The 22,319-nt window shown below is 49.4% G+C and overlaps 2 protein-coding genes and 1 pseudogene across 4 annotated transcripts; 1 reads left to right on the top strand and 2 right to left on the bottom strand.

Annotated features, from left to right (window-relative positions):
* Positions 1-5: 5 nt before the first annotated feature.
* COPS6 (COP9 signalosome subunit 6) lies at positions 6-2,861 on the bottom strand. Its single transcript, XM_020904267.2, has 10 exons — positions 2,753-2,861; positions 2,412-2,537; positions 1,857-1,988; positions 1,444-1,532; positions 1,286-1,348; positions 962-1,009; positions 772-886; positions 594-686; positions 400-500; positions 6-264 (listed from the first exon to the last, which is right to left on the bottom strand). The coding sequence occupies exons 1-10, from the start codon at positions 2,817-2,819 to the stop codon at positions 124-126; spliced, it is 975 nt and encodes a 324-aa protein (XP_020759926.1). The 5' UTR covers positions 2,820-2,861; the 3' UTR covers positions 6-123.
* Positions 2,862-9,473: 6,612 nt separating this feature from the next.
* Positions 9,474-11,600, bottom strand: LOC139032727 (ornithine decarboxylase pseudogene; annotated as a pseudogene).
* Positions 11,601-13,190: 1,590 nt separating this feature from the next.
* Positions 13,191-22,102, top strand: ZNF3 (zinc finger protein 3). Of its 3 annotated transcripts, none has more exons than XM_020904262.2 (6): positions 13,191-13,324; positions 14,452-14,578; positions 16,557-16,693; positions 17,719-17,792; positions 18,071-18,197; positions 19,883-22,102. In XM_020904262.2, exons 3-6 carry the CDS (start codon positions 16,639-16,641, stop codon positions 20,950-20,952), a joined length of 1,326 nt encoding a protein of 441 aa, XP_020759921.1. In that variant the 5' UTR covers positions 13,191-13,324; positions 14,452-14,578; positions 16,557-16,638; the 3' UTR covers positions 20,953-22,102. The 3 variants fall into 3 exon arrangements, with proteins under 3 accessions (XP_020759921.1, XP_020759919.1, XP_020759920.1); XM_020904260.2 differs by having other exon boundaries at positions 13,194-13,324; positions 17,701-17,792; XM_020904261.2 differs by lacking the exon at positions 13,191-13,324 and adding an exon at positions 13,567-14,113 and having other exon boundaries at positions 17,701-17,792.
* The last annotated feature ends 217 nt before the right edge of the window (positions 22,103-22,319 follow it).

The following is a 22,319-nucleotide window of genomic DNA, read 5'->3' on the forward strand; positions in this document are numbered from 1 at the left end:
GAAGGGGTGCTGAGGGGCTGCTCCCCTTTTATTAGTGACGGCTTCCTCAAGGCCTTGAGTGTAGCACCCCTTCCCTTGACAGCTGTCTGACCCCTGAACGTCAGCCCTTCAAGTACCCTCTGGTCAGAAAAAGAGCCCCCGCATCCGCCTGCCGATGCCTTGCCGGTCGTAGAGGACATTGAACTTGTTCACGAACTGGTTCATGGTGTTGCAGGTCTTGGTGATGGTGCCAAGGTAGGCCATGAGCCCCACGTCATTGCATTGCTGTGAGGGAACAGAAAAAAGCAGTTCCCCGGCAGCTCTGGTCTCCCACCATGTGCCCGGACACAGGAGCCGGTCGTGTCCTGCATGCAGAAGGCAGCGTGAGCCCCACCTCCCCATCCTGGGCTTTGCACTCACATCGTAAAAGTCTGTCTTGAACTTGTCTGTGCTGAGCACCGGGAGGCAGTGACACAGAGCGTAGGCCTCCCGCAGGATCTCATGGTTGAAGGGGACCTCTCCTGAAGGCACAGGAAGCTGCATTAATGTGGGAGCTGTCACTTCCCCCGGAGGGGGAGGAAAGCGCTTCAGGAGCCAGGAGACCCCCGTCCTACCTGCCTCGGAGGCCTTGACGTACTCCAAGATGAGCTTGACGCGGCTGTGCAGCATCTTGATGGCGCTGTGCTGGGCGATCAGGTGCTCGGCCACTGGGGGGAGGGTCAGGCCGAGGGTGAGAAGGGGCGGCCACACCGTCCCCCCACTTTTAAGGAAGCCCCCTGCAGCCACCCTTACCAGTGGAGTTCTCTCCACTGCCTGTTGCGGTCATTCGGGCCACGTGGTCCACACCAATGCGTTCCGCTTCCTCCGTGGCCAGAGTGTAGGTCAGCTCAGCAAAGAGCATGGTGGCCTGCGGGGCACACGGAGTCAAAAGCAGGAAACCCAGGGGCGGGCGGCGGGGGCTGAAGGGCTGGGCATTACCTACCTCTCCATTGATTATATCTATGACTGACTCAAAAACGCTGACAGGAAGCTGCGGACAAGAGACGAGAGAACAGCTCTTTAAACGCTGGACACCTGAACGTATGTAAGCACAAAAACTGGACTTGGCCCTTTCACATTACATTTCCCAAGGACCTACTGGAGCGGAACTCATTTCCATTTTACATGTGGGGAAAATGCAGTTTAAAGGTTAATTGACTCAAGTCTCACAGATGGTAAACTGCAAGGAGAGTCAACAGAGATGTCTTACAGAAAAAGGGGCATAGCAACAGGCCGGACAAAGTGGGCACCGGGTCACCGTACTCACATCTGTGTGCTTGGTCATAGGGTTCAACTTAAGAAACAGAGGGCTCTCAATTATCTCGCACACCTGGAAGAAGGGAGGATGCACACGCGTGTCAGGGCCCATCTTCCTCCTCATTCTCTCGTCCCCGCCCCAATATGTGCCCGTGTCAACGTGTATACCTGCTTATGGACATGGATGTCGGAGGGGTCAGGCGGCCCCCCTGTGGTATACCAACCCAGAAACTCCAGCTCCTTGAATACCTGTTTAACTGGAGAGAAAGGGGCCAGGGCACACAGTGTATCTTTAAATCATCCTTCCTTAACTTGACACTCCTGGTGTGTCTCTACCAGCTTCTCCCCTTCCCATCCTGGCTCCACATGGGAACAACTGATCTCTTCTCACTCCTTGCTTTCTTTGCAGGGAATAACCCGTATGTGTTCTTTTTCTAAGGTCTCTTCAGCTACTCTCTTCATTATTCCTCTGATCTGGTCCCATTTCTCTGTTTATTTTTTTTTCCCCCAACCCTCTCCATCTTCCCCATTCTTTTTTCCCCCACTCCCACTCTTCTCCCCCACGTCTCTTCCCCTCTCACACTGCTCCTCCTTGGTGTAATAATATTCCTTGTCAATGATAATCTTCTCTTCCACGGTGTGGGACAGCAGTTCAAAGGAGTTCATCACCTCAATATTTCGGCCCTCCTGCTTCCCAATCAGAGCCCCAATCACTGGAGGAGAAAAGGACACATAAGAGGTGAGGGTAAGGAATCCTCAAGGCCTTCCCTGGTGGCTCAGATGGTAAAGAGAATCTGCCTGCAATGCAGGAGACCTGGGTTCAATCCCTGGGTAAGGAAGAGTCTCCTGGAGAAGGGAATGGCAACCCACTCCAGCATTCTTGCCTGGAGAATTCCAAGGACAGAGGAGCCTGGCGGGCTACAGTCCATGGAGTCACAAAGAGTCGGACAAGACTGAGCGACTAACACTTGAAAGGAATCCTCAAACTTCTCTAATAACAGCCTGAGGGTCTGAGGTCATGTGAACCAAGTACTAGAGAAATGATGATTTGCGGAGGAGGAAGTGGATTCAGCAAAGGAAGGAGAAAGGACCACTATTTGGGGGGAGGAGGCTGGAGAATGACGCTGAACACTCACCCTGCATAGGCCGCCCCTCCTGCGAGCGCATGCGAATCCAATGGTCTGAGATATTGAGAATGACGAGGGGATGAAGAGCGACTGAAACGCTGCCAGTCACTCCGGAGGCCATCACGCTGGGGACGACTAAGGAGGGGTAAGACGGGGTGAGAGTCCAGGCCCCACGTTTCTCCCGGCAGCCGGGAACGGGAGACGGCAGAGTCGGGCCATCCATCCCTCCCGCAAGTTAACCCAGGGAGCTCGCTGCCGACTCGCCATCCCCGACTGCTCCCGGGACTCTAGGAAGGCCTCGACGGGCCCGCCAGGAAGTCTCCAGAAGCCGCCCCCGCACGGCCCGTTACCTGCAGCATCCACCTCCATCCCGCTGCTCCCTCCAGTCCCGTTCGCCGCTGCCGCCGTCGCCGCCATTTTCCCCGCGCCCGCCAGCGTCGGCCCCGCCCCCTCCCTGCCGGCTTCCGTAGGCAGCGGCGCATGCGCGTTGTCGCCGGGACGCGTGCCTGCTGGGACCGTGGGCCACGCCGGGCCGTTCCTACTTGGCCTTGCGGGGACGGCTCCGGCGGGCCCGGAGCAGGGAGATCCGGCAGGTGTTTGTAGCCCCTTTTCGCTTGCAACTGACCGTGAACAAATTACCTAGCCCCACCCTGATCGTCCTCGTCAGTGAAACTGGGATAACGCCGCCTAGTTCCTAAAGCTGTTGCAGAATGAATGAAACGTCATTTTGCTGCGCTCGGAATAAAACCCAAATCCCTAATCACGGCCTGCAGGGCCCTGCAAGATTCGGGCCCTGCCGATCAGCTGGCCATGGCCTCTACTTTGCTGCTCCTTGGTTCCCGTGCTTCAGCCACACTGGCCCTCATGTCTGTTCCCTTCACACGCCTCACTCACGCCCACCTAAGGGCCCTCTGTCGCCTTCATCACTGTAACACAGGTGACCAAATCCGTGCGTGACACAGGGGCACCTAAGTGATATTTGAGTGAATGCTTTGCAATGGAGCCTGGTTTTGAGTGACTCTTGTCTACACGGCTTATCTTTCCTCTTTCTGTTAACACCCCCAGCGTTTTCTAACCCCTCCCAACTTCCCTCTACCTTCCATCTCCCATCAGTTTTGCCAAACTTAACTTTGGCAAACCTGGACAACTCTAGCCCTCTCCCCACCCAAGCAACTTGGGTACACTGCCTTTACCCCATCTCCCACCTCATTGCCCCTACAACCTAGCTGGCTCTTTCAGTGTGTGTCTGCACTGCACCCAAAGTGTTACCTCTTACAGAGCAGGTGTGAATTCGCTTCCGTCGTGTCCGACTCTTTGTGACCCCATGGATTGTAGCCAACCAGGCTTCTCTGTCCATGGGATTTCCCAGGCAAGAATACTGGAGTGGGTTGCCATTTCCTTCTCCAAGTGATCTTCCCGACCCAGGGATTGAACCTGGGTCTTCTGCATTGCAGGCAGAAGCACTTTACCATATGAAGCATAAGTGAAGCCCAGAGAACAGGTAGAGACCTCTATCTTGACCATATGGAGTCTACTGGTGCCCAGAACTAGCAGATCCCCAGGAGATGTTTTTTGATGATAAGGGTGACTTCTGTGAATTAAGTAATCCCTCCTAAAGGGCTCCTAACCACTGTTTTTAGTTTTATAGTTATCTGAACAATGTTTCAAAAGCATTTGAAACAACAAAAAGACAGGATTGAAATAGCAATGCAAAGTAGCAAATTTAACAGCAGAATAATCTTTTTTTTTTTCCCCCAGCCTTCAGTCCAGCTAAGAAGCCTTATACTCCAGAGCAACTGTCTACTATTTAAAAGAGGTATATATTTCTGACCTCATTTTTCCTAAGAGTCAGTCAGTCGTGTCCAACTCTTTGAGACCCCATGCACTATATAGCCTGCCAGGCTCCTCTGGTCATGTAATTCTTCAGGCAAGAATACTGGAGTGGATTGCCATTTCCTTCTCCAAGGGATATTCCCAACCCAGGGATTGAACCTGGGTCTCCCGCATTGCAGGCAGATTTTTTACCATCTGAGCCACAAGAAAAGCCCAGAGAACAGGTAGAGACCTGTATCTTGACCCTGTGGAGCCTACTGGTGCCCAGAACCAGCAGATCCCAGGAGATTTTTTGTGATAAGGGTGACTTCTGTGAATTAAGCAATCACTCCTAAATGGAGCCTGGATGAAGAGAAGTTAAAGGCCAGCAGCTCTCAAAGGAAGGGACCTGAGAAATCCTGCAGGGAGAGAGGTCTTCTGGCCAAAGGGAAGATAAGAAAGAGTCTCTCTCATTCTGATCCCCAGCGAGTGACAAATCTCCGAGTCAACTGAGAGGGGTATGGAAGCACTTCACTTCTCTACACATACCTCATTTAGGAAAAATGAGGTCAGAAATATGTATCTCTTTTAAATAGTAGGCAGCTACTCAGGAGTATATGGTTTCTAAGATGGACTGAAGGCTGAAAAAAAAAAGAGATTATACTGGTGTTAAAGTTGCTGGTTTCCATTGCTATTTCAATCTTTACAGAATTCCTGTCTTTTTGTTGTTTCAAATGCTTTTGAAACATTGTTCAGATGACTCTAAAACTAAAAACAGTGGTTATTGTGAAATTTAAAGATGACTTTGAAATTGAATAAGTTGCTTTGGAAAAGTGTATGCTAAAGAAGTAGGGTGAGGAGCAGGGACTCCCCCTTGTGATCCAGTGGTTGTGTCTCTGCACTCCCAATGCAGGGGGCCTGGGTTTGATCCCTGGTCAGGATCTATCCCGCACACCACAACTAAGATCCACAGCAGCCAAATAAACAAAAAGAGGCAAGCAGCCTCCCCAAGAGAGAACAGCTTCTCACAAGCTTGCCTATTTTTTCTTTTTTGTAAAAGGGCCTCCCTGATGGTCCAGTGGTTAAGAATCTGCCTTGCAATGCAAGGAACATTGCTTCGGTCCCTGATCCAGGGAGATCTCACACGCTGCAGAGCAGCTAAGCTGGTGCACCAAAACTACCGAGTCAGTGCGGCAACTCCTGACACTCGTGGGCCTGGAGCCTGTGCGGGAGAACCCACTGCAGTGAGAAGCCTGCGCGCTGCAGCGAAGAGTAGCCCCCACTGGCAGCAGCTAGAGAAAGCCCCAGTGCAGTGACAAATAGCCACCATGACCAAAAAATTAAATAAATTAATCTTTGTTTAAAAAAAAATTTTTAAGTACATTTGATTAGAGAAAAAAAATAAAACACCTCAAAACCTCAGGGTAAAGCAACCATCCCCTGGTTCTTTTTCTCCCAACAAAACTAAACATAATGTATTACTTGGTTGTTTTGTTAACTTTTCCTTCCACAGAGTGGCGGTGACTGGGCTGGTTGGGAAGACAGCAGAGGGTCTGCTCAGAGAGCCTGCAAAGAAAAGATTCTCAGGGACAGCTTGGGGACCACAGTTAATATTGCATTGCATTTATGAAAGCTGCTAAGAGAGTACATCTTAAAAGTTCTCATCACAAGAAAAAGTAACTACAGATGGTGATGGATGTCACACTCCAGTAACTCTGAATTCTCCTTTTCGCCAATTACCCCTTATTTCCAGACCTTTTGTTCAGAAGAGTCAGGTGTGAACAAGGAGGCATTTTTAAAAACTTACAAAGACCCATAACTCCCTCCACCTTGGCACATGTTTTTGTTCCCTATTCTTGCTGTAATAAATGACCACAGACTTTATGACTTAAAACATCACACACTTATTCTGGCGGTCAGAAGTCTGAAATAGTTTCCACTGATCTGAGACCAAAGTGTCGGTAGGGTCACATTCCTTCTAGGAGAGAATCCCTTTTGATGTCTTTTCCAGCTTCTAGAACTGCATTCCTTGCATTTCTCGTTTCATGGCCTCTTCCTCAGCTTCAAATCCAGTCTTTTAGCAGTATCTTCAAACGTCTCTCTTTGTCTCATTACCACTTTGCCCTCTACAGTACTCTCTCCACCTCCCTCTTATAAGGATGCTTGGGATGATCTTCAGGGCCCACTGGAATAATCTCCCCATCTGAAGATTCTTAATCATATCTGCAGAATCCCTTTTGCCATGTTCATAGGTGCTAAGGATTAGGACCCAGAAATCTGGGGGGCCACTGTTCAGCCTGCTGCAGCATGTATGAGCCTCTGGAGGGGAGCTGGAGAGAGCAGTGCCCTCAATCAAGTGACCTGGAACCACATCAACCCAACAAGAGCTCCTGACAGCTGGGCCAGAATGAAGCTGGAATTCCCTAGGCTTCCTTTTGACCGGGTTGCACTCAGAGAAGTCTACTGGCCAGGCTGGCCTGGGGTAGTGATTAAGGGAAAGAAAAGAAGTGTCAGGCCAACAAATGGTCAGGGCAGAAACTTAATTTTTCAAAATAAGCCTAGAGAGCTCTCCAGCCCTTTCATCCTGATCATTACCCAAGAGAGAGCTGACCAAGTGGCGACGGCCACAGTCAGTGGCCAGGATGCCTTACTAAGCTAAGGTGTGTGGACCAGCAGGAGGTGAAGCAAAGCCAGGCATTTAGGGTACACTCTGACACTGAGGGCCCCATAGACCCATGACTTTGCTTCAGCTGGTTTCTCCCAAGGTGGTAGCTGCCACATTTTCATCTAAAACCCTTCTTGGGCCAGGCTGACTACATTTTTAAATAGATCATTTCTATTTGACTAGTGAGGCCTTTTAGACTCTTCCTGTCTAGTTAACTCAGGTTCGAGTTGTGTCACCCCAGATTGGGGGTTTCAGCAGGTGGCGCTGTTGCAGGGAGTGGCTGCTTCCCTCACAGTCCCAGCTCTGAGATGCATCCTGCCTTCAGATTCTGCGTGCTGTCTGGGGCCTTTCATCACTCTTCTTCCCCTACTTCACACGAGTTAGTCTGAGTGAGCATGAGTGCTGTGTCTGACTCTTTGTTGTGTCTGACTCTTTGCGACCCCATAGGATGGTTAACCCACCAGGCTCCTCTGTCCATGGGATTTCCCAAGGCAAGAATACTGGAGTGGGTTGCCATTCCCTCCTCCAGGGGATCTACCCAACCTAGGAATCGAACCCGCATCTCCTGTGTCCCCTGCATTGCAGGTGGATTCTTTCACCACTGAGCCACCTGCAAGTGAGTCTGAAGAGGCTAAGTTACATGTGTGATAAAGCACTGGATCTTAGCACTAACACCTCCCTAAGGCCAGGAACTTCCAATCACTGAGCAGGAAGCACTCACAGCTGGGATGCCCCAGAGCCGCTGCTGCCGTGGGCTGCGTGGTGTAAAGGGGTGACCCAGAGGGATCAGCACTGAGGTATCGACAAAAAGACAAGGAGTAAGGGCCCTCTCTGATTCCAGGGGTGCAGAGAATGCGATCACCCTGCAAAATCTTAGGGCACTGAGTAGAAAGGTGAATAAAGAACCAAGAATTACACATCAATTTCGAGTAACTGCTAAAAACTAACGGGGATGCCCCTCGAATTCAGCCTGGGGTTCAGGTGGATCCCCTAAGAATGCTCACACCCAGAGAGCTGGAATAGAAGGACATCCAGATGTCCTGTCTGTCCCTCTCCATAGCTCCAAGCCTGCTTCCTCCCACTGTCCAGAATGCCCAAGTACTTAGAGGCGTGTCTCAGTCCTCTGGGGTCCTATATTGAGATGTTGGACAAGAGGGGCCAAGTGATGGGAAGAAGTTGGCCTGGTGTGGCGATGGTCATCCAGAGCCAGGGTGGAGTGTGGGCCTTGCTCCTGGGCCGGCCTTGGGGCTGGCAAAAGGTCTTGCCCTCGAAGCAGCAGCTTCCGCAGGCCAGCTCTTTCCACGGTGTGTCACTCCGTAAAGGCAGTTCCCAGACAAATAAGAAAATTTTCTGCATTCTGGGAGACAAGCTGCCCTGGAGCAGTAAAGATGGGGCAGCTTCCTTGTCAACTGTCCCTTAGCGGGGACTTCCCTAGTGGTCCAGTGGCTAAGACTGGACACTCCCAACACAGGGGGCCCAGGTTCAACCCCTGGTCAAGGAACTAGATTCCACATGCCGCAACTAAAGATTCCATATGCCCCAACTGAGACCTGGCACAGTCAAATAAGTACATAAATAAAAATAAAATATTAAAAAGAAAGAGAACTGGCTCTCTTCACACACTCTTTGGGAAGATTTCTGTTTTTACCCCCCACCTCAACCCTTCCACCCTAAACCAAGTCCTGACATCCTTCTCTGAAGACAGCTATTGTCTGACATGAGACCCACATAAGGCCACCAGTACTCTTCCTTCTATTGACCTCTGAGAAGGCTTACTATTTTTAAATGAAATTAATGTTTTTACTGCTTCATCAAGGATATTCTTAAATGAAACCAGATTTTTTTTGAAACTGGATTTTTTTAAAAGCTATGAGCATATAGCAATGAAGAATATAACAGTTCAGTTTTGTGCCACTACCTGAATTTATGCTAAAGCGTTAGCAGTTTCACATTTTCATAGCATCACTTCAAATGTCAATACCGTGAAACAAAAACAAAAACAATCTGTCTTATGAAAACAGTTTTGATCTCTCAGACCACCTGGTCTCAGGGACCCACACAGGTTCACAGAACATTATTTGAAAACGGCTCAAAATCAGCTATTTCAATAATAAGATAATAGTACCAACATCACACAAGAAGATTAGAGATTTTAGATGAAACAGATAAATTTGTAGAAAGAACTTAACAAACCCAATATGATTCAAGAAGAAATAAAACTATGAATAGTCTTATAGGGACTTCCCTGGCAGTCCAGTCGCTAGGACTCTGAGCTTCCACGGCAGGGGGCACTGGTTTGATCCCTGGTTGAGGAGCTAAGACCCTACATGCCGCCTGCTGTGGCCAAAAAAGAAAGAAAGAAAAAGGAAAAAAAACAGAATAGTCTTACAATCTTAAAAAATTCAATCAAGAATTTAAAAAGTCCTTCCATAAAGAAATTCTAGGCCCAGATGACTTCAAAGATGAATTCTTATGAAAGTCTCTTCTGAGATAGAGAACAAAATAGATACAATTCTGCTCTAATCTGTTTGAAAAGCCACAGCTGCATCTTTAGAACAAATTGACTGTTTCATCACGTTTGCATCTGGCATCCACTTTTTTTTTTTTAATGTCAAGATCCTTTATTCCTTTTTGTTAAAACCGGTCACAACACTAAGCTTCTGGCCCATCCTGCTGATACACAAGCCACAAACGCTTGCTCAGCAGTTGAAGCCTTTAGTAGCATGTTTGAAAAGTGAATAAAAATCCATATAAAACAAATATTCAAATAGTTTCCATAGGAACACAGATAAGTGTGACCCCATCTCCCAGTCTTCCACATTGGTGCACCTGTGCCAACCCTACTCACATAGACATCTCAGAACTAGCAGTAATTAAGTTAAATGGTCCCCCCCAAACCCTTAAATCAAGCTAACTCGCAGTAAACAGCTATAAGAGTGGTATCTACACGTTAATACGCGTGGAAGCGCAGGCTGCTGAGTGCCGCTTCATGCCGCTCTCCTGGGCACAGGACACAGGCAGGGGACCAACGTCTGGCTCCTCCACTCCAGGCGGGAGGTCCTGGGTCCGGATCTGCTGCATCAGTTGCCACGTTGGCCCTGACATCACGTAGTAGATGGTGGGTCTCTGGAATCCATTGAAGGTGGAAGCAGCAGCGACAGTGTAAGCACCCATGTTCTCAAAGAGCATCCAATCGCCCACATGCATCTCGGGCAGGTTACAGCGCTCAACAATGCGGTCCAGGCCGTCACAGGTGGGTCCCCAGATGCTGGATGAATAATACTTCTCGTCTAGTTTGGGTCTCTTCTGCAGAAGAGGCTTCACATGTGCATGATCGTAAAGGATGCAGTTGAATGACCCATATACTCCATCATTCACGTAATACATAAATGTCCGTTCACTTGACTCCTCTTCATCATCAGAGCCTGTCTGTTCCTTTAATACAAGTTTTTTGGCAATAATATTAACTGCGAGTGTGAAAGCTGATGCAACATAGTATCTGCCTGGCTCAGCTATGATTCTCACTCCAGAGTCTGATGGAAAATACTTGTCCAATGCTGGGTTGATTACACTGGTGATCTCTTCAAATTTAAGCTTCACATCCTCAGACCAAGGAAAGCCACCACCAATATCAAGCAGATACATGTTGAAACCAACCTCGGCGCCCATGTCAAAGACACAGCGGGCATCAGAGATGGCTTGCACAAAGGTCTCAGGATCAGTACAGCCACTTCCCACGTGGAAGCTGACACCAATGACATCAATATCTAGCTCTTTCGCCCGTTCCAAAAGAAGCCTGCTGGTTTTAAGCGTGGCACCAAATTTGACACTGAGGCGACAGACTGCTTTGGAGTCATCAGTGGCAATACGCAAAACCAACTTGGCCTTTGGATGTGCCCTGGCAACTTTCATCAGCTCGACTTCACTATCAAAAGTCATCATCTGGACTCCGTTATTGGCAGCGTACTTAATCTGAGACACTTGTTTACACGGATTTGCATAGATAATCCTCTCTGGGGGCACCCCGAGACTCTGCACCAATTGTATTTCAGTCTTGCTGGCACAGTCAAATCCTGTCCCAATGGCAGCGAGTGTCTTCACTATCGTTCTGCTATCATTGCATTTGACTGCATAAAAGGGGGTGACCCGAGGAAGAGCTTTCAACCATCTCAGATGTTTCTTCAGAATGTCTCCCAGGTCTGCAACATAGAAGGCATCCTTATCATCAGAAGAAGAAACTTCATTAATTTTTTGGTCCAGAATGTCCTTGGCAGTAAAGCCTTCATCCAAGAAATGGCAGTCAAACTCTTCATTACTAAAGCTGTTCATGGTTTTTTGATGTCTTTTTGAGACACAACAAAATAGAAAACTTAAGAGATGGAATTTAAAGGGATTATGCCCACTTTTCACAAAGGCAATTTTCCAGGAATTCCAAGTCCACTGAAGATGTGTGTGCTCTCTGTGCAGCAGTGGAAATGTTTGATAAACACACAATCTGCTGTCCACTTCAGAGCGCAGGGGCGCGGGGGGCCGACCCCATGGAGACAACTCGCCGCCGAGCGCTGCAGGACCCGCCGGCCGCCCCGCCGCCCCCGTCAGCCGCTCGCCCGGCCGCCCGCCGCCTCGCTCCCTCCCGCGGAGGACCGCCGGCCCGAGGTGGCGCCGGAGCGCTGGCAGAGGGGCGGCGGCGGCGGAGGCTGAGAGGGAACTGACGTGGCATCCACTTCTTAATGGTTATTCCCTTGGCCCCCGGGTGACGGGAGGGGACAGGGGAGGGCTGGGGAGGGGAGAGGGGCCCAAGCTCCAGCTAGATCAGGAGTCCCCTACTCAGAGCCAGAGCCAAGGCAGGCGATAGAGCCTGTGGCAGCTGTGCCTACCAAAGCTTACGTTTTTTTTAACTCTATTTTTTTTCTTTTCTTTTAGATAAAAGCTATATGGAAGTTTAAATGTTTTCTTCTCCATCTTGATGGACTGCCTTGGGAATCCTCTCTGTGATTCAAGGCATTTCAGAGTCCACAGACTCAAGAAAAATTAATAGTAGGGCTTTTGAGAATTTGCTGGGAATTAACCAGATGGCTGGATTCTGGGGCAAACACCAAAAAAGTGAACTGCAAATTGACTTCTAGGGTCCACAGTAATAGGGTTGATTGTGTCGACGGTGTTGGGACTCTTAAGAGCTGTTTCCTGAGGAGTGTCAGTAGATGAGGGCTTTCCAGGTGGCACTAGTGGTATAGAACCCGCCTGTCGATGCAGGAGAGGTAAGAGACGCGGTTCAATCTCTGGGTTGGGAAGATCCAACCTACTTCAGTCTTCTTGCTGGAGAAGCACATGGATAGAGGAGCCTGGCAGGCTACAGTCACAAAGAGACAGACGTGACTTAACAACTGAGCACCACCACCATATTTTACTGGAATTAGTTAGATTACTGTCTTTAGACTGAAGTTGCCAGAGAGTAAGGTCGGTTGTACTGCAGAGCTGAATGAGTGCGCTACAAACATTGAAGGCAGTGAAAACTGAGATCTAATGGGAGGCAAGGCCATAGGGGAATCAAGAAGATCACAAGATTTCATTTTGTTTATAATCCGAAGGATTTGATTCCGACACTTCCAGGATTCCTCCTGGAAGGGAATAAACGTGAGTGAACCACGAAGCCTCGCCCCTCATTCCCTCAAGCGTTTCACTTATTTCACGCTTTCTTCACATGGATGGGGCTTCACCAGTTTTCTTCGGATCTGGGTGGCTCTGGATCGGTAACTTTCCCATCTTTTCTGCTTGTATCACTTGTGCAGGTTTTTGTCCTCACGTAAACTCTGATGGGCCAGAAGCTTTTCTTCAGATTTTAGTCATTTAAAGGAGGCACTTTTACATGAACTTGGTCTGTTTGGAAGCATAAACTTGACTTGGAAACTTCAAATATGGGCGAGTTTTCTATATCGAATCCTTCAGATATCCTTCTGTTGGCCGCGGGTCAGCTGGGGACTCGGATCGCTTGGACCCAGGGCGTTAGGCTTGGCCCTCGGCGGCCCCAAGGGAGACCACACAGGCTCATAGCCGGCACCCGCAGGGCACCCTGCGCCCCGCCTTCCGCTCCCCAGCCGGGCAGGCGCGCCGCGGAGCAGGTGCGCGGCGGCGCGCTCCTGGCCTGACCAGCAGGGGGCGCGAAGGGCGGGGACGGCAGGCCTGCCGTGTCGCTTCAGCCCTGGGGCCCCGCGCCCAGTCAGCAAACCACAGAGAGGAGAAGACCTCCCATTTTCCTAGAGGGAACAAAAGGACGTGGGTGGGTGGGGGAACCCAGGATGGTGGAGGGGGTGACTAAGACCGACCCGGAAGCGAAACGGAGGGAACTTCCGTTCTTTGTTCTGTCCCCGGTGTGTGGGTCCGTGACAGTGTCCAACGGGGCCTGTTTGGTGTCCGGTCCCTTAAATCTACCGTCCCTGCCCCCAGGGTGAGTCCGGCCGCCCCCAGGGCTCGAGGTGGGACGGAGGCAGTGATCGCCGGAGAAGGGGTGGTGTCCCTGCCGCCGCGGCCCGCGGGGTCCCCAGGACCACCCGGAGCAGCGTGCCGGGGGGGAGCCGGTACCAACTCTGCTTTCCCCGGCACCCCGGCACCCCGGCACCCCGCCCCTCACGGCCGGCCCTGCGTCGGGGGAGGAAAGGGGCTGCGATTCTGGTTCTGCGACAGCGCCCGGCTCCAGCCCTTCAAAGTTCCAGTACAGCTGGAGAGGCATCCCTCTCTTTAAAAACGGCCGATGACAACGACCCTAACTTGGTCATTCCCGGAGACGTTTTCATATGATGTTAACAGTTATCCCTGCGGGAGCAAGGGTTTAATCAACTGGGATCGGCCCAGAGAATGAGGGGTTCTAGGAAGTGTGCACAGTTAGAACCATTCAAATGACAGAAGAATCCCCCTGGCACCCAGTAAATCGAGTCTTTTTCGGAGAGGTGTACCACTGGGTCCCATCTCCAGCTGTATTAGGTGCCTGATTTGATTCACTTTTCAGCTGGGATTGAACATAGACCCGGTGTTTCCTTTCTGAAACTCATGGAAAGGAGAAGCAGGATCCTGAACTTGAAATCTGTGGGGCACTTAGAGGAACTAAACGTATTTATTATCCCCAAGAAGAGAAGTTGTGTTGAGTGGGCATCATTTGGTTTCGCGTGTTTGGTGGAGAATCCTGCGGAAGGAGAAGGTTGTATCACCGAAGCTCCATAGGACACTAGGACTCTGAGAGGTGAAAGTCCAAGGGGTGGATTTTTTTTCCAGTTAAGCATCCAAAGCCCTTTCTAATGGCTTACCTGTAGAGCAGTGGGATAGACTCCCTGAAGTGGCTGAGAGTGTCTAGTAGCAAGTTAGCTGCCAGAACCTTAGGAACTTGAGAAGGTGTTTCTTGTCTTGGGTTGAAATGGAGAACCGTGATTTCATTTCCAGCTCTAAAGGTGCAACACAAATACCAGCTGTGGTCTTAATCAGTATTTGTTAGCATGTCCTTTGTCTTCCTCTTAACTCCAGGTATCTATATTAGAAGTGAAGTTTACATAAACATTTGAAATTCCTTTTTCTTTTCCTTAGTCCTACAGCATTGATATCAACTAAAGTCTGAACTCCCAGGGATTTGAACAGAGACTGCCAAGTTCCCAATAATTGCTACTCTGGCCTTCTAGAGACTAACTCCAGAGAAGGAAGGAGAGTCCAGCAGGTAAAGCTTTCCATGACTTGCTCTCATTGCCCGGTCATCTTTCCCAGTCCCTAGGAGCACTGCAGGGAGTTGGTTGGGCAGTGGCGCAGGGGAAGGGCCCTGCCTGGACCTGAAGCTCTAAGGGCACAATGGAGGTTTTTCTTCCTGTGAGAAACATTGTTCTGTGATCCAGACACTGGGGACTTGTTCTCAACAGTATGCCTTTGAGCTCCAGCTTTGGTTAACCCAGCGGTGAGGAGGGAGTGCTACTTCTTTCTCTGGAGTCTGAGCCTCTGACTTTCCTTTCTAAGGAGAGTTTAGATTGAGAGCGGATTTATTGGGAGTGTCTGCTTATAACCAGTCCTGGAGATTGTCAAGTTGGGCAATAGGAAGAAGATGGCTGACTCTGAGAAGAAAGCTGAAGGGCCCCAGCTAGGAGGGTGATGATAGCAAGAGGGTGTGTCATATTGATTGTCAGTGGGCCTGGCTCATGCCTGATTCATTGCTTTTCACTATATAATGGCATTGTGGTGGGCCTTCTACAGCCCCTTGCTGCCCAAAGACTCGAGTTCTCTGAACTCTGAGTGACTCTCGGGGTCCTTCTCCTTTTATATCTTACATGAGTGCAACAGTCACTCTTGATTTTTATACTCCTTTCAGGAGTACCCTGCAATGTACTTGGCACTCAACAGATGCTTGTTATATGAGTAGATGAATAAAGAGAGGGAGGCGGACAAAATCCAGGGTTTTCCCCTAGGTTCTTGCCTAAGTGTCAGGCTGCTCTGGGGACTGCTGCACTCTTCTCAACTTGTTGATTCTTGAGGACAGACTTGTACTGGAGATTCAAATCTTAGTCTAGGCACTAACTTGACATTCACTGTTGTTCACTGGAGCAACAGAGAACAGACCCCTTTTGATTGCCGTGGCAGCCAGGGAGCAGGGACCTTAGTAGGGATAAAAACAGAGTAATAAATGATATTAGGCTTCTTAAAAAGCATTGGTTCTTGCTTCAGGGACTTACATTCTGATCCAAGGAAATCTGTTATGAGAGAAGGGAGATGAAAAAGCAGGCTGGTTGCTACTTCTCAGGGTGAGGATACACAGCAACTGGGACTAGTCTCCCAGAACCTGGCGAATATGTCCACACACCCTGTGATGAGACTATATAAGGGCCACAGAAAGGGCCCAAATCCGTTAATAACATCCCACCGCTGACTGACACTGAAAACAGAAAACTGTCTTAGGGAGAAAGGGAGGAAGAGTTTATCTTTTTTTCTGGCCATGCTGCGTGGTTTACAGGATCTCTGTTCCCCGACTAGAAATTGAACCTGGGCCACGGCCGTGAAAGCACTGAATCCTAATCACTGGAGCTCTGGGGAATGCCCAAATTGATCTTAATAGATCTGAGCTACCTGTCCTAGTTCTGTGAGACAGGGTTTTTAAAAAGAGTCAGAGAACTTCTGGAAGTTCTGGAAGTATTCTGTAATATCTGTTATTTGGGGGCTGTTTCTTGGCCCGTTTTCCTCTAAAAAGAGCATCTACGTTTACTATAACAGCTAGAAACATACCATAGTAAAAATTTTTTTTACTTTTTAGTAGAAGAAAAATGTTTAATGAGGATTAAAAAAAAATCGGTATACGTTAGTTTATCCATTATTCCAAGTATACTTAAAACTTGATATGATACGTAGACATTTTGCCACCTGTAACACTCCTTTTCATTGTCCTTCATTTGAGTAATTGCTTAGTATTTAACTTTGTTAATGGCATCATTTGGCACCTGTGTTCTCCATTTTTGTTAGAAATACCACCCAGTGTGAGTTGGGGAGCCTAAAGTGGGATGTTGTAGAAGAACTTGGGTGTTTGACCCAAAAGACTAGTCCCAGTTATTGCATTTCCTCTTGCTGTTTTGGTACTAACTGAAATCTAGTTCCCCTCTTTCCGTATGCAGGAGGGTTTTTAAAAATTATCTTTGAACCTTGAAATTTTGCTTCTGCAGTGCTTCCACCTTCTCATAAAAAACCTGCTTCCTGCTGACTCTGCAAATAGGAGACCAGAGATCCGAGCTTCTAGCACAACCCATGGAAACTCAGGCTGATCGAGTATCTCAGGAACCTCAGGCCTTGCTTGAGAGCGGTAAGGAATTCATCCCTTTATTCACTTACTCAGCAGATACCCATTAAAATCGCTCATTCACCAGGTGCCAGGCTAACTGCTGGAGTCCTGACTAGGGAGGACATAGTGCTTGCCTTTCACTAACTCCCAGCCTAGTGGGGAAGGCTGACTGCAGCCTTCATTAGGTACAGCTTGATAGGCTTTATAGCTGAGACATTGTTTTAAGTGCTGTGGGTTCCTCCTGCAGCATTTAGAAAACTGTGACAGTCACCAAACTCCATTTTCCAGGTGCTTTATAACAGCCAGCGCCAGAGCCCTGGTTTTTGCTCTTCTGGAGCATGTGCTTAGGGGAGCTCTGGGGAGTTATTGTGCAGATCCCAGGCAAAAGGGGTAGATGGAAGAGGAAGGGCATGAAAAGTATTTGTATTTTGTTCTCACAGACTGTGCCACTGACTTTGGAGCCAGTTTGCGTCCAAGGAAGTATTATTCCCATGCTTATCAGGAAAACTCATTTAAAAACATTTTTATCTGCATGATTCTACAGAATCTAGTATCTCCAGAGATTTAGTCTCTCAGGGACCAATATGTTAACTTAAGAATTACAGGAAAAGATACATAATCAAGCACAGAACTTACAGTGTGTAGATTTGATCTGGGGATCGAGAAAATAAGAGAAGAATCATGGGCATTATGACTTCCTTCAGAATTGGAGTGAAGCTAGTTTTCCTCTGGGTAAGAAGTCCAAGAAGTTGAGTTGAAACGTGGAGAATGATGGAAGAGGCATGAACAAGATAGCTGGAGCCTCCTGGGACAGACCAGAGAGCCAGGGCCAGCAGGGCTGTGGGCAGCTCTGCTCAGGCCACGAGGCCCACGCTGGCCGTGAGCACCTCTTGGAGCGGCAGAGGGAGCAAACTTAGAGATGTAGGAGTGGGGGTTACTAGGTTGTCCCAGGACCCAGGAGTTTCTGTGACGGGTAGAGAGGCTTGAGTGCAGATCAGCTCTCTCATGGACCCTCTCATTGCCCTCAGCCCTTCCTTCCTCAAAAGGCCCCACATTTCCTGACAAGGACAGTCTGGGGGATGAGATGCTGGCAGCTGCACTCCTCAAGGCCAAGGCCCAGGTGAGCCGTGTTTTATCCTTCTTTCCCTTCCCACTTCGCGGGAATGTCTTGTGCAGTAACATCCCATTCCATGCTTCCCCCGTCAGGACCGTGGGACTCCCCCGCAGAATCATGGACTCCACTTAGTCTCAGCCTCTCCTCTGTCTTCCTCCACCCTGACCGCCATTTCCACTTCCCCAATATTGGGAAGTGTTCTTCAGCCCCATCCCGAATTAGCTTTTGGCTCCACTAGCCTCATCCCTGAGCCAGAAATTGCACGTGAGAACGTGTCGTTTCAGGAGCTGGTGACCTTTGAGGATGTGGCTGTGTACTTCATCCGGAAGGAGTGGAAGCGTCTGGAGCCTGCCCAGAGGGACCTCTACAGGGACGTGATGCTGGAGAATTATGGCAACGTGTTCTCACTGGGTAGGAACAATGCTTCCTCAGTGAAACTTCCTCAGTGAAACTCCCTCTTGGCCTTCCTTTGCCGCCTTCTTTGCTAGTAACAGTTGAGTCACTGAAAATCATCATCTAAGGACTGACTTCTCTCAGAAAGTTCTGACAATGATAATAGTGACTCCCATTTGTAGTCTGTAGTTCCTTAGGCGTGTTTACAGTCTCTCCTTCAGTTCTCACAGTGTTGCAGCTGTTGAGGCAGCCAGAATTATCCTCATTTTGTAGGTGAGGAAGGAGAGGTCATATTGCTAGTGACTGGCAGGACCCGCCCTGGCCTTTAAAGTCTCAATCTGTTACTTTTCCTCATGTTATTCTTAGGACTTAACATTAAGATATAACCCAGAGATTTTCTGAAAAGATTCACACACTGGGATCCCTGAACATGTGAGGCACTGCTCTCTGCCCACGTGAAGATTCTGGAACTCTGTCAGGCTCCTCCCCTTCTCTGTTGGACTTTCTCTAGGGACCTGTAGCTTTGTGGATGGACCTCGGGTAACTGCTGCCCTTGTAGAAATTTTACCTTGTGTCAGGAAGCAGTTAGCTTCTTAACCTTTAAGCCTGTGACTGTTCCTTCCTTCCCCCTCACCCACTGTCAGGACGGTTTCCTGGACAAGGCCAGGGTCTTGCCCACTCCCGCGTGAGGCCTCCCCGTGCGAGTCTTCTCTGTCCCCTGCAGGTCCTGGGTCTGGGATGGAGCTCTGGGCCACGTGGTACGAACAGGATAAACGCTGTCCTGTCTTTCCCCATGAGCAGGAGTCCCTTTTCTGAATTTTGCCGTGATCTCTGGGCTGGAGTGAGAGGAATTGCCGAGGGGCCTGGATTGGAAGGGAACTGAGAGCAGAGAGGTCCTGAGAGGTACCTGTTCGGGGGACGGAGGGACAGCTCTCTGTCCCTAACCTCACTGCCCTGCGTTGACTCCTTCAGTCACTCACAGACTGAACATGCTAACCATCTGAGCCCCTTCCACTCGTCCTCTATGCCTTAAACTCCCGTAGAAACCCCAGAGTGCTGAGAATGGCAGAGTCAGACATAGAAACTGTTTACAGATCCACGCTCAGTTAGCACAGTGTCCTAGGCCCAGGCGGGAGGTGGAGTGACCTTTGTCTTGCCTGTTCCCGTGGACTTGGTGAAGGTGACGTTACTGCAAACCAGCGTGTCCTGTTCCCCTGGGGCCGCAGGGCTGCAGCCTTGTTGCGGCTTCCTGATCTGCTGCTGCTTCTCCACGCCTGGCTGTGTCTTCCTGTGGGAGACAGACTGGTCCTTGTTGCGTTTCTTGTACCCACTCCTCTTCGTCCTCTCCCTGGCCCAGCTGTCACCATCTCCCAGTTTATCTTGAGCCTCTGACCTCTAGGACTTTGTCACTTCATTTAACAGTATGTCCTGCCTCTCCTATTTTTTGGTTCTCTGCCTCTGCCTGAACCAGTTTTCTCTTCACTTCCAGCTTAATTCTGGATTTTCCTGCTTTTCTCCTTCCCTGTTTCTTTGGCCCAGTTCTCTTATTCTGCCTCAGCTGCATACAGCCTGGGCAGGACTTTTTGCACATTGATAAGTGGCATGTGCTTTTAGCCTGTGAACATGATGTGATTAGCCTGTCTCTGGTTTCGAGTCTTTTTTCCACAAGGAACAAATGATATTTGTGTTTTATATTGTGCCAGATGGTGAGACCAGAACTGAGCCTGATTCTGAAATTTCTGAAGATACAGGATCACACAGGGTGCTCTTGGGAAGATTCCAGAAGGATATTTCTCAGGGTCTTAAGTTTGAAGAAGCCTATGAACAAGAAGTCAGTCTGAAGAGGCAGCTGGGGAGCTCCTCTGGAGAGAGACTGAATAGGAAGATGCAGGATTTTGGTCAAGTGACAGCTGAGGAGAAGCGAGCCCCCACGGGAGGGAGAAGTGAGAAATGTGGCGATCTGAGGAACAGCTTCACTGTGAGTTCCAACCTCATTTCCCATCAGAGACTCCCTGTGGGAGACAGACCCCATAAGTGTGATGAATGTAGCAAGAGCTTTAATCGAACTTCAGACCTTATTCAGCATCAGAGAATCCACACTGGGGAGAAACCCTATGAATGTAGCGAGTGTGGGAAGGCCTTCAGCCAGAGCTCACACCTTATTCAGCATCAGAGGATCCACACTGGGGAGAAACCTTACGAGTGTAGTGACTGCGGGAAGACTTTCAGCTGCAGCTCGGCTCTCATTCTCCACCGGAGGATCCACACGGGAGAGAAGCCCTATGAATGTAACGAGTGCGGGAAAACCTTCAGCTGGAGCTCCACCCTCACTCACCACCAGAGGATCCACACTGGAGAGAAACCATACGCTTGTAACGAATGTGGGAAAGCCTTCAGCAGGAGCTCCACCCTCATTCACCACCAGAGGATCCACACTGGAGAGAAGCCCTATGAATGTAACGAGTGTGGGAAGGCCTTCAGCCAGAGCTCACACCTCTATCAGCACCAGAGGATCCACACTGGAGAGAAGCCCTATGAATGTATGGAATGTGGAGGGAAGTTTACCTATAGCTCAGGCCTTATTCAGCATCAAAGAATCCACACAGGGGAGAATCCCTATGAATGTAGTGAGTGTGGGAAAGCCTTTAGGTACAGCTCCGCTCTGGTTCGCCACCAGAGAATTCACACTGGAGAGAAACCTTTGAATGTAATGGGAGTGAGCAAAAGTTCCCTCCAAGTTACTGCTGAAGTAAGTATCAGAGAGTCTACGTGAAAGAGAGCCACACGCCGCTTTTCCTCACTTCCTGAGCCTCCAGAGCTCCTGCCTTACTGCCTGAGTATGAACTTAGGACGTGTCCCTTCCGACTCTAGCCTTTCACCTTAGAGAATGGGGCCTGTTGCGCAAATCATCCTGGCCCAGTGATTAGCAACCTAGTCCGTTTCCCCAGGAATGATTCCAGCCTTGAAGAACTAGGCTGCCAGCAGCAGACAGAGTGCTGGGAGCAGAGGAAGCTCTGGGACCAGTCTCCTTCCATTTGGGAGGGGAGTTTGCACTAGACCATTTTTCTCACACCGGAAGAGCCTTTCCACAGTGGGGATGGAAGCACAGTAGGAATAAAATTGCAGGGGTTCCTCTAGTTGGAGTCGGCATAGTCAGCACAGAAGAAAGTGGAAAGAACGTCTGGATTGTGAAAGGGGAAATGGAGGCTGCATTTCAAAGCCACTGCTAATCCAGCTTTAAATTTTGATGAGGAATTTCTTCCTTTTGATAAGGAATGTGCTGTTTTGTTTCCTGACTTCATTAATTATGGAAACCTGGTGCTGAGGGATTTGTTACTTTGTTGGGCAGGTGTGGGTGAAGACCCTGAGAGGTTTTCTGTAGTGACCGTGTATCCTCCAGAGCTCTTGGAGCAGCAAGACCAAACCTCCACGCATTTGGTGGAGAACTCGCTCATCCCTTTTATGACAGGACTAATTGGGAAGCCCAGCTCCTTCGTGAGCGTAACCTGAGGGGAAGGATCCAAAGCCTTTAGCACTAGCCTCCGTTTTCCTTCCCTCCTCTTCCTCCGGCCACTCCTGTGACGGAAAGTGATTTAAGCTAAACCCCTAGCTACCAAGGATGCTTTTAAGGAGCTCACTCAGCCAGCTTGCCCCGCCCTCAAACCTGTGACCTATGACCTCTGGCCCCAGCTGCTAGACCTCTCCCGACCCCACCTCTGACTTCAGCAGCCAAGTGTGAATGCAGAGAGCAAAGCCCTGAGGAGGAAGCTTGGGCCTGAGCCTAGCGGAGGGCTCCTTGCTGGGTTAGGATGGAGCTCCCCAAGTTTTCCCAGCAGAAGGGATGACCTTTCATTCTGTTTTCCCAATCCTGCTCATCTGTAGCATAAATGAAATGCACTATTAAACAGAATAGTTTTTCAGAAGGATGGCTTGAGTGTGTCTTTTTGCAGGGGCCAAATTTATTTCAGTTTAAACAAGAAACATCAGTGACTATGAATGGACTCTTTAAAAGTTAATCTTTAAAACTTTACAAACGACCATTTCTCCTCTAATCTCAAACCTGGAACCTCTGTCCTTCGACTCCATCCTGTCCTGCACACAGCACATGCGGGCTGTCTCAGTGACGCAGCCGCTTACACA

This window comes from Odocoileus virginianus, chromosome 33 (genome assembly GCF_023699985.2).
Source record: "Odocoileus virginianus isolate 20LAN1187 ecotype Illinois chromosome 33, Ovbor_1.2, whole genome shotgun sequence".
Lineage (NCBI taxonomy): Eukaryota > Metazoa > Chordata > Mammalia > Artiodactyla > Cervidae > Odocoileus > Odocoileus virginianus.

Bases quoted from the DNA above. Each gene is read 5' to 3' on its own strand.
- ZNF3 (XM_020904260.2), top strand. From the start codon at position 16,639: ATGGAAACTCAGGCTGATCGAGTATCTCAGGAACCTCAGGCCTTGCTT. The intron at 16,694-17,700 runs GTAAGGAATTCA...CATTGCCCTCAG, and splicing joins TCAGGCCTTGCTTGAGAGCG to CCCTTCCTTCCTCAAAAGGC. The intron at 18,198-19,882 runs GTAGGAACAATG...ATATTGTGCCAG, and splicing joins TGGCAACGTGTTCTCACTGG to ATGGTGAGACCAGAACTGAG.
- COPS6 (XM_020904267.2), bottom strand. From the start codon at position 2,819: ATGGCGGCGACGGCGGCAGCGGCGAACGGGACTGGAGGGAGCAGCGGG. The intron at 1,989-2,411 runs GTGAGTGTTCAG...TTTCTCCTCCAG, and splicing joins GGAGGGGCGGCCTATGCAGG to TGATTGGGGCTCTGATTGGG. The intron at 887-961 runs GTAGGTAATGCC...TGTGCCCCGCAG, and splicing joins TAGATATAATCAATGGAGAG to GCCACCATGCTCTTTGCTGA.